The sequence below is a fragment of the Aptenodytes forsteri genome, unplaced genomic scaffold, assembly GCF_000699145.1.
Source record: "Aptenodytes forsteri isolate BGI_AS27 unplaced genomic scaffold, ASM69914v1 Scaffold66, whole genome shotgun sequence".
In the NCBI taxonomy this organism is placed as follows: Eukaryota; Metazoa; Chordata; class Aves; order Sphenisciformes; family Spheniscidae; genus Aptenodytes; species Aptenodytes forsteri.
In genome coordinates this window covers 1,538,593-1,548,827 of record NW_008795131.1, presented here as the reverse complement: position 1 = coordinate 1,548,827, position 10,235 = coordinate 1,538,593, and the positions used below count along the sequence as shown (strand labels likewise).

The 10,235-nt window shown below is 44.9% G+C and overlaps 2 protein-coding genes across 2 annotated transcripts in view; one reads left to right on the top strand and one right to left on the bottom strand.

The window, feature by feature from the left end:
• Positions 1-644: 644 nt before the first annotated feature.
• CENPV (centromere protein V) lies at positions 645-3,117 on the top strand. The gene is made up of 5 exons (XM_009278328.2): positions 645-661; positions 975-1,073; positions 1,909-1,978; positions 2,375-2,489; positions 2,844-3,117. The coding sequence occupies exons 1-5, from the start codon at positions 645-647 to the stop codon at positions 2,966-2,968; spliced, it is 426 nt and encodes a 141-aa protein (XP_009276603.1). The 3' UTR covers positions 2,969-3,117.
• A 547-nt stretch (positions 3,118-3,664) lies between these two features.
• Positions 3,665-10,235, bottom strand: part of PIGL (phosphatidylinositol glycan anchor biosynthesis class L) — a 65,036-nt gene continuing 58,465 nt past the window's right edge. Inside the window, exons 8-10 of the mRNA XM_009278177.2 lie at positions 6,052-6,185; positions 3,900-4,829; positions 3,665-3,745 (exon numbers count right to left, since the gene is read on the bottom strand). Coding sequence (XP_009276452.1) covers positions 4,731-4,829; positions 6,052-6,185 — 233 coding nt within the window. The 3' untranslated portion in view covers positions 3,665-3,745; positions 3,900-4,730. The remainder of the gene's footprint in view (positions 3,746-3,899; positions 4,830-6,051; positions 6,186-10,235) is intronic.

Here is a 10,235-nt window from a genome sequence, read left to right as displayed (position 1 = left end):
GCAGCTCCCAGGCTGAGCCACACTGCCCGGCGGCTCCTTTCCCCGTTAGATCATCGTCCTCTTGGCAGCGTTTGCACAGCAGTAAACACGGGCTTCTGGAGAGCTGCAGAGAAGGGGAGGGGGTCCGCACGCACCACGGAGAAAGTGGCTTTTTATGCTAAAGCTTCCTGTGTTTTAGGGCTCTCCCGTCAAAAATGCCCCTGGGGGCACCGTGCGGGATCTGTGAAGCTCAGCTTCTAAATCTCCACCCATTTCCTGTGCTCTTTCTTTTCAGAGAACAGCACATCATCACTGGACTGTAATCAGTAACTGTCCGTGGGAGTGAAAATCTGAAAGGAAGAGGTTTTTCCTTTGCATTTTGCGTTTGACCTAGCATGGTGATTCTGCCTAGTTGCTATGGAGGTGTCCTAGGGGAGAGGGAGAAGGACAAGCTCGGAAATTCCCTGATGAAGTTCCTCTGCAATTACAATACAAAATAAAATGCATTTCAAATATGATGTAGAATCCACTTATCTCTGCTTTTCCCAGCTTTTAAATGGAGGAATATTAGTCGTGCTGGAGCAGTTGTGGGAAAATTGTGGGAAAATTCAATTCCCAGTTGTCTTGTGGTAATACCACTCATTTCTATGTACCGTTGTGCACGGATGATGCTGCAGCCTGGGTCAGCATTTTGACCTGGACTGTGGCAGGGGAGCATATGTTTTGTATTGCATGCGGAGTGTACTTTACTTGAGCTGTTGCTTTTCTTTCCTTTTCACCATTTTAATTAAATGAGAAAAGCAATTGCTGCAGAGGACAAAAGCCATTCTCTATCTCACTCTGGTACTTTTTATTAAAATACATTTGAGTGGATACATTTTCCGGTGTTCTGCAATTGCTCAAAGCGGAATTGAATAATGTAGTATATAGACTTACTGTTTTCTTGGCCAAAAAAAAAAGGATGATCACAAACCCTCTGTTGTTTCTCTCTCCAGTGAATACAGAGGTTTGGTCAAACACACAGGAGGCTGTCACTGCGGAGCCGTCCGCTTTGAGGTCTGGGCTTCAGCAGATCTGCATGTTTTTAACTGCAAGTGAGTTTTTTTTTGTTCCCTATTCTCACAGATGAATAAAAGCTCGTATGCTTTTCCAATCCATACCTTAGAGCTAAAAGAAGATTACACAACTGCAGAACATCCTCTGAGCTGTTTCCATAGGGTATACCCCTAATTATGTCCTGATTCAATATGGGATCAGTGCTGGTGACTTCAGGCGCTCCTTCTTTGGGCAGGACTTCAGGTCTCACATCCATGCTCATGCAGAAAGTGTCAGGAGAGATCTAATGAGTACAGGTGCTCAGCCATCTGCTTTTTGTTTCCTCTAAGTGCAGTGTGCTCAAAGCACATCAATCCTTTTTTAACTTGGCCTTCTCAAGTGAACGTTACATCTCTGACCACATGTGCTTCAAACTACAACAGTGTCTAATTTCAATAGTGATCCCCCTTCGCCTGCAACTAGTTTGCTTCTAGCTCGTGGGTAAACTTCTGAATCTTACTTTCTTGTTTGCAAGGTAATTAATGTTGGCAAAATTGGCAAAGTCTAGTCTGACAGATTAAATGGATTTCTCTAGAGTTTGTCCTTGTTATGTCTGTTGAGAGTTTTATATGTGAAGAAAAAATAGCATATAATGTTTGGCGTAGGAGAATACCTTACTGGTGTACCGGTGTAGGGTCAGTCTGTTCCATGGGTGTGCTTAGCCAAACACTACTGATACCACGAGTCCACTTTTGCCGCTTACCTCTGTGATGCTAACCAGGAGCCATTTTAGCTGTCAGTGGAATTTCTGTTGTCAAGAGGTCCATGCTAGATCCGATTGCTGTACTATAACTTGTCCGCTGCTTCTAGAAAGGTCTGCTTTTTCTTTTACAGTTGCAGCATTTGCACAAAGAAACAGAACAGACACTTCATTGTCCCAGCGTCGCGTTTCAAGCTGCTGAAGGTAGAGTAAGAATGCAGTAAGAGCATGGCCATGAACACGAGCAGTATAATCCAGTGTCATCCTCAAAGATGCAAGTGGCAGCCAGTTTTCTGTCCTAAGTTTGCCTATGGCTGGTTGGGGGAAATGGCTGAATTTTATGCAGTCTGGTGTGGGTGTGTTAGTGCATCTTAGTGAGCTGACGTTAGAGCTCTTGCAGTTCTTAGGCTTGACTGGGATGGACACGTTTATATACAAAACACAGGGGTTCAGAAAAGGAGCATGAATGCAGAACTCTGTATCTGAAGTAAAGACATGAAGGTGGTATTTTAAATTTTACATTTCTCAGCTATAGGCCCATAGAAAGTAATTAATACATCTATTTTTGTGGAAAACTTACATTGCTTTTCATTTGCTTAGGGTGCTGATAATTTGACAACATACACCTTCAACACACATCATGCCCAGCACACATTCTGCAAGACCTGTGGTGTACAGAGCTTTTATACTCCTCGTTCTAATCCGGATGGTTATGGTAGGTAGAAAGAGTAAACTGTGGTAACCAAAGCTAACCACCAAGCAAACCTTGGATAAAGACTCCATTGGCTACTAACATGACAGCAGTGAGCAGCATGTGTCTTAAGAGTTTCTTCCTAAAGTGCTAAACATCTGGAACTGCAGTCTGAACCTGTAGCTCCTCCGTAAGAAACAGTCTTACCCATGACTTCTGGGCTTCTGACACGTTTCTCATCTAGGCTCCTCAACTTTACAGCAATAGCTGGACCGAGCATTTACCATTCCCTGAGATGCCCCATCCACAGAGTGGTGCAGGCATCTCCCACACTTTAGCTATGAAAAGCAGGTTTCTGTGTACTCTGTCTTTCTTCAGGAATAGCTCCCCATTGCCTGGATGATGGCACCGTGCAGACCATTGTCACAGAGGATATCAATGGCAAGGAATGGGAGAAGGCAGTGAAGGAACATAAGACCATCAGAGACATGTCAAAACCCTGACATACCCTTCCAGCAGCTGAACTTGGAGCACTGCCGTGGAACTGTAGTGTGGGCTTTCCTGGGTGAGGGTTGGCAAAATCAATCTCTACATTATTGTTATCTGTTCTCTGTTTCGTAAATAAATCTTTCTATGCTGCCTGTCCCATTCATTTGTGACTTTCAGTTTTCAGACTACCTCTGTTCCATAAACCACCCCAGGGCTGCTATTTTGGTACTTTGCCCTTTGGTACTTTGCTAAAGTTTAAATCACAATAAACAGAGCAAAGTACAAAAAAAAATCTAATCTTTGCTTGTATGGATATTTCCTGTGTTTCAAGTCTGGCTTATAAAAATGCCCTATATAAGATAATCTCTTGCTTAGGACATAATACTAACTTAACACTGTTTTTTCTCCATTGACTTCAGTGAATTGACCATGGATTTAGAGTTAAAGGGGATTTGAAAGAGCTTATCAGGCTTAAGTTCAGTAAAGCATTTACACAGGTGCTTAACTGTACGCAAGAGAGGGGCCACTGAAGTTACGTGATTAAGTACTGTTTTGCTTAAGCCTGGACTTACTTAAGGCTGAGTAGGCATAGGCTTAGGCACTGACTCATGGCCAGGGAACAGAGTTCAACACTGTCATACTCTTAGAACAATGGGCACGTACTTCAGTACAACCAGGACCTCATTTGTTGTCTTCAGGAGGAGGATGTGCTCACAGCAACAGATCAGACAATTTGGGCTCTGATCTCGACTATGCAGTGACTAGCTGTGTAGATCCAGGAAAGATGCCTCCTGCAGATGTGAGCCCACATTAATGAGTGCAAAGGCCTACAGAAATGTTGGGTATTACTGACTTTGCTCCCCCGTGACCCCACAGAAACCCAAATCACGAGTAAAATCTCTGTATAGACTAAGAAATGAAACCACTGAAAGCTGCTTCACTTACCTTTAAACATAAAGGGAGAGGATCTTTTAACTCTTGCACTTGTCATTTACATAAGTGGAGCAGCTTTTAAAACATCTCTTGCAATTTTTATCTCCGCATGTGTTCTATAAAAGACCTAGTTGCAGTCTGGGTCTCTTGCACTTCATTCTTGCGTCCTGTTGAGACTCTTGTGAGTTGATCTCGAGTGCCATGTTCTGAAGCAAGAAGAAATGCTCATGTTTCATGAGGGGGACTCCGCGAAGGTGGAGCCTGCAACACAATGTGTATGAAAGCAGCAGCAGTAGCAGCAAAGATCAGTGCAATTAGAGAAATTTGTATGATTTCTGATGTTTTATTCATAAGCTTTGGCTTTTTAAGGTTCTGACTGAATTAAGACAGGTCTTGTGGTTCTGGTTTTATCCGTGGTGATAGCGTGATCTTTGAAAAGTCACTCCTGATGCTTGGATTTTACAAAAGCACCAAGAGATAGTTGCCAAGCAGTCCTCACAGCTATATCCTCTTGGGAAAAAATAGTTTGTGCCATATCTTCTCCAATGCAGAATACTCCTGCATTTTACTCCTAATTAGGTTAATCCAAATTTCTTATCCTATTTAAGCTTCTACAGTGAGAAGATAGAGTAGTTGTTAAACCCTGTTCATCTTAATGTATCAGGCAACAAGATATTCAGAAGCAAGTTCATACAGCCTGTTTTTTGTAGTCTGAAAGAATGCTACACAAAGAGAATCCTGTCCTCTTGAGCACGTAACAGGTGAGTTTTCTTTAGTCCTTGGCCTGACACGGTCTTTTTTTTGCTCATTCTTTTACTCCTGAATTTGTGAGCGGCGTTTCTTTTACAGAAGGCGGAGTGAATTGATCATCATATAACGTGAGAAAAGCATATAGATGTGGCGAAACCAGAGGAGCTGGCTGCGATGACACCGCATGGCTCTCTAGAAGGAAAAATAGTTGAGAAAGCATTACAAGAACCTTCCAGACCTAATGTGAGCGCAGTTTCCTAGGCCTCCTGTGAGGTTCACTGCCCATTTATAGGACAGCCTGTTTTCAGTGAGCAGGGAAGAAGCAGTGAGAGGTAGAAGGCTGCCTGCTCTATGGGGCCAAAGGGCAGGGAGAGGCCTGTCTGCCCCTGTGTGGCTGCTGTTGGGCTGCCTAATGTTCAGAGGGGTCCTGCTAGAAAGGGCATTATCAGCTGCAGATTGGTGCTGTGACAGCTTCTTTGTCACGTATAGTTCCTCCTCACTATGTGATCTCACGCCTGGGTGTTCACATGCTGGGGAAGCAGAAACCTGAGAGGTGTGCATCTGAGAACACTTCGCATGCTGCTTCCGATCATGTATTGCCAGCTGAAACTTAACTTCATAGTTACATTCATATATTTAAATATTTATATATTTTATATATCTAAATATATTTTTATATATTTAAATATTTATATATATTTATGGTGCACCAGCTTAGAAAGGTCAGATTTCAGAAACACAAAACACAAGAGAATAATGCCACCTTTATCAGAGCAGTTTCCATACGTAACACTATCGCAGCCTCAAAAGCAGGAAAGTTCTGTGTATATCATTTGTGGATTAACAGGACTGTTTGCTGGGCAAATATTTACATCCTGTGGAAGGGGAGCTAATCAGACTCTGATACAGGGAACTGTGGACTAAATGTGTGAGATCTTATGCAGCAAAATAATTAAAAAAATACACAGTAGAGAAGGGAACTCGTAAAGAGCCACAAGTTCACAAGCTGTATCCGTCTTTAGTTAGAGCTATGATCCAAGGATGGTTTTCCTGGCATGCAGTCATGCCATTCTTTGACAGGCCACTCACATGTTCAGAATATTATGTTGGATCCAGACTCCTTTGAAATACATCCTACATCCTGGACACAGTGTAAAACTCAGTGCACTGTGACTACTGAAGATCTCTGAGCTGCAAGTCTGCTCAGCCCTGTCCTGCTATCCACACAGCACATGAAGCAACCTGTCTTGTCCATTCATGTTTTACAAATCACTGAAGATCGTTCATCAGTGACATTTATAATCCACGTATATAATTATTTATGGAGTTCTCTGTGAATATGACACTTCTGACTAGAGTCTTCAGAATGATGATGAGCTGTTCAAACAGGTTAAGCAGGTACCACCCATCTCACCCTGGCTTGTTCAGTCTCCTCCTCTGTGAGTATGAAGAGTGCATCTGTGGGCAGGAGGCAGGAAACGGGTACATCCAGCACGGAGATGTACTTCCGGAAGAGATTCACTGATTCAAGCAGGAGCACACGGCACCCTAGACAGAGAAAGAGGATAAATATTTCAAAACAAGAGTATTCTTGTAAGGTGCCCATCTCTCCAGGCTCAGCAGGTCTTTGCAGGCTCCTCCGTACTGCTGGCCACGGGGATCTTTTTTGTGCCAAAGGGGAGCGACTTCTACTCGTGCTTCCACCAGGATCTCTTTGTGCCCAGTGCACGCCTATGACCATTTGTACTGGTTCTTGTTCTGTATGTGGTCTGTGGAAAGCAAAGCTAGCTCTGAATACCAGAGGGTTTGGGGTTTTTTTGCGTATAATTTAAATTATTCCTACATAGTTAGACTCAAAGGAAAAAGCACAGGATGGCTCTCTGAATGCTGGCACTATATCATACAATGGAAATTTAAAACCGCAGTCTCTGGTTCAGCTACAAAAATGAAATTTCCTCTTTCTACTCCAATTCTTTGCTACAGAAAAAATATTTACAAGATTCAGGAATGGCTGTACCAAATATTAGCTCAGGCAGGCAGTTACACTTTAACAGAGTTCCAGAATTCATTGCTCAGACGTTTGTGATGAAGCAGATGAAGGTAACATGTATAAAGATTCTACTGGTGTGGAATTTTTTTCTGTTTTAAAGAGCCCCTTGAACTCAGAAGTTAACTGCTATTTTTTTTATCATGGCTAAATTGTCTTCACTGATGAGCTCAGAGTTACTGATGGTCCCGTTAACAGCCTGTAGCTCTCAAGGGAGCTGCTTTGGGATTTCTTAGGGCTTGGAAGCTGCTGTGATTATGCTCCACACTTCAGACATTGTATTAAAGTTCAACAGAAGAGGTCAAAGTCACAGTTTACACAGGTGGTCAGGTATACAATTAGATCTGCAATGAGATTTTCTTCAGTGTACCCTTAAACGGTGAAATTATACAAAGGAGACAAAGAACAATGCTGAATTGCTACAAAGGCTGCCTAATGGACCATTTTAGTGTGTGAAGCCTGTGCTCACATGTCTAATACTGCTTAAGCTGTTATGTCCTGAGCACAAAGCGAACTGGTGGTGCTCAAATACCTCTTGGCTCTAAAATGTAGGCAGGACTTGTGTCCTCCTAGGGAAAAGACTCTCCAGGATAGGGGCAGAAGCAAACATCTTTTCCGAAAAGAGTAACTACGTGAGGTGGGTTTCTGTGAGAGAGGTGATGATGCCTCTGCTAGGAGCCCTTTGTGCAGATCTGCTAAGGAATCTCATCCCACAAAGATCTGAACAGTCAACCTGCTGCTAACTTCCCTACTTTGGACATTTGGTAGATCCTTCAGTCTAGCCTCTATCAAGTATGAGATAGGAAAGCAAAACTTGCTGCTCTTATGGTGAATTAATTTCCTGGAGACACAGGGGAAGAAGCCCACAAAAGTCTCCAAGGTAGAGCATGGTACTGAAAGATACCCCACCAGCAAGCACCATTCCTTCCCCAGCCAGGGGTCTGTGACACACTGAACCCAGGAACAAACAGCACGTACAGGATGATCCTCCACAAATCCCCTCACAAGTGATTTGTGTCCCCTGCCTCTTCCCAGTGACACTATCTCATTTCATTGCAAAGAAAGGTCTTGCTTTTATTCCAGCCAAAGCCTGCAATGGCAGGACATGGCAATCCTGATGGACTCCCTCCAGCACACCTCCAGCATCTTTCAATTCCTTTCTTTCTTCTCTCTCCTTCAAGAGAAGGACGTACAATTTGTTCCAACTTTTCAATACCCTTTTCCACTCTCAAAAGCAAAACTGGTAACTTTATTTCAGTATCACAGAAGGCTCCAGGACCATGCTCCCCTTCCAGTTCTCTTTCTGCACTGATCCTGGGACATGACTCCCCAGTAGGGTGGACAGAGCATTCAAAGGAGTTTTTTCTCCTGCTGTGGGCAGCAATGGGCAGGGTTGGAGGCCTCAAGGGAAATCACCGGCACTTCCATCCAGACAAACGCTGACATAAGTCTGCGCTGTGCCAGGAACCGGAGGAAAAGCCCTCCTGAAGCTCATGGACATTTGCTGCAGGCCCGGCCTGCCAGGAGCTGCCGGGAGATGGCGGTGTCCGCCAGCTGCCGAGGGAGCCGGGACCCACAGCCTGCGTCCCTGCCGGCAGTGCCTTGCCCAGGCTGCCCAGGTTAGGATCACTTTTGGCACCCCTCTGCCTTGAAGGCCCTCCTGTCTTAACTATGTCAGTGCTGTACCATGTCCCTACTCTCGTCCTACTGCGGCCTCAGCCATCCAACCCTTGCATGGTCATCGTGCCCATCCCTGCAGAGCAGCGGCTGTGCAATGCGATCTGGAAGGACCGATGGCGCTGCCAAGCTCCCTGCAGCGAGTCCCTTGGACGTGCGGGAATGCAGGCAGCTGTGTGACCAGCATGGCCTGTGCCACTTCCCGACCGCGAGCCTGAGCTCCTGTCTCGCTCATGGTCCACCTTGACAAGTGACAGACAGAGCAGTTGCTGTTTAGCTGCCATAAGGTTTCAGCTTGCTATTGCAAAGGATGCTCTGCAGGGACAAGTGTTGCAGCTGCACATGGAAGTGCCCTGACAGTTCTTTTACTCCCACTAAAGACACATCTTGTTTCCAAGCAGCAAACTTGGAAGCAAACTTGTGATGTGCCATGAGTAGGGGAACCACTCTTCCCCTGCTTCTCTGCAGAGATCCTCTGGGCTGCTCAGCAGTCCCAATCTGTTGGTGGGTAATTTCAGAGAAAAGAGTTAATACGGTGCTGCACTATGGCACAGCAGAGGAAAGGAATAGATATGGATCTCCTTGCTCTTGTAGTCAGCATTCCCACTGGCCACCTGTTTCCTTTTCAGTGCTTACTGGGGAGGACAGGGCTAGAGCAAACATGGGGCAATGGGTCTTTCCTTTCCTGGATGGTTGTTAATGGACTCTGGCAACGCCGTGTGAATTCCTATTTGCAATGATGGGAAGAGAGCTGGTGTAGGGTTACCCACCACCAATCTCTGAAGCCTGGGCTGCTCTGTTAACAAAATGGGCTCTCCCTTTCCTCATAATTTTTTCCCTAAGAAATATTAATTCATGCAGCAATTACGCCCTTTTGTTCCCCAAAGCTCAGCAATAAGGGCTCAAAACAACTGCAAGTGATTTCAGTATTAATCAGTCTGGCTTCCTGGGTCCCTATCGGTCAGATCAGGCAAAGCAATGGCATTCAAGCCTCACAAAATGAAGGGCACTGTAAGAGTCTTCTGTGTTAGTGATACGACAAGGATCTCCACATGCTGACAGTAAAGGCTGCTCCGCATGGGAACGTGAGATGAAATGAAGCAGGGAAGGAATGTACAGTCCAGGGAGAGATGGAAAAGGGTTCAGAGAAACAGGCTGCTCCCTGCCAAGCAGGATGAGAAGTGCTGCCATTGATTAGTCTACTCCTATGACACCAGCAGGTGAAGCTTTTCAGAGCCTGTTGTGACTGTGACCTGGGCAGGATGGGATTAACAGTGTAATACAACCTCTCTGGGTTGGCAGAAAGGGCAAGATCAATATAGCTAGTGGATTAGGCCTAGAATAGAAGTGCATGAAGCCTGCAGCCTGTTCGGCTTGGCTTTCTACTTCCAAATCACTTATGCAGCAAGTATGCCTAGAATGAGAAATTAGCAGATCTACGTGTGCTAAAGGCTTGCACTGCTCCTGACAGACGTTAGCACACCAATTCTTTTTCTTTTGGAAGAGTGCTGGTTATAGCTGGATGGGGCCAGTAGTAGGGGTGGATGCATATCCAGCAGCTGTCTCGGCTTCTTGAAACAAGCCTATGTGCTTGTGCCTGGACTGGAGAACTTGACTACAGATAATAAGGAGCCTGTTGTGTTTATGCTGGCTAAAGGCATTAGAAAGCAAAGCAGGATATTTAGGGTGCTCATTTGCATATCAGTGAGGCAATGCAAGGCTTAGCTGGCTTTTGCATTTGCAGAGATTTTCTGTGGATTCCCTGATCACATGGGCTTACACAGGTTCACCCACAAATAGTTTCTTTTTACCAACAGGAGAGCAGCACATTTCCATGGCCTGAACATGCCTTTCAGCTCTATCCAGACAGCCTC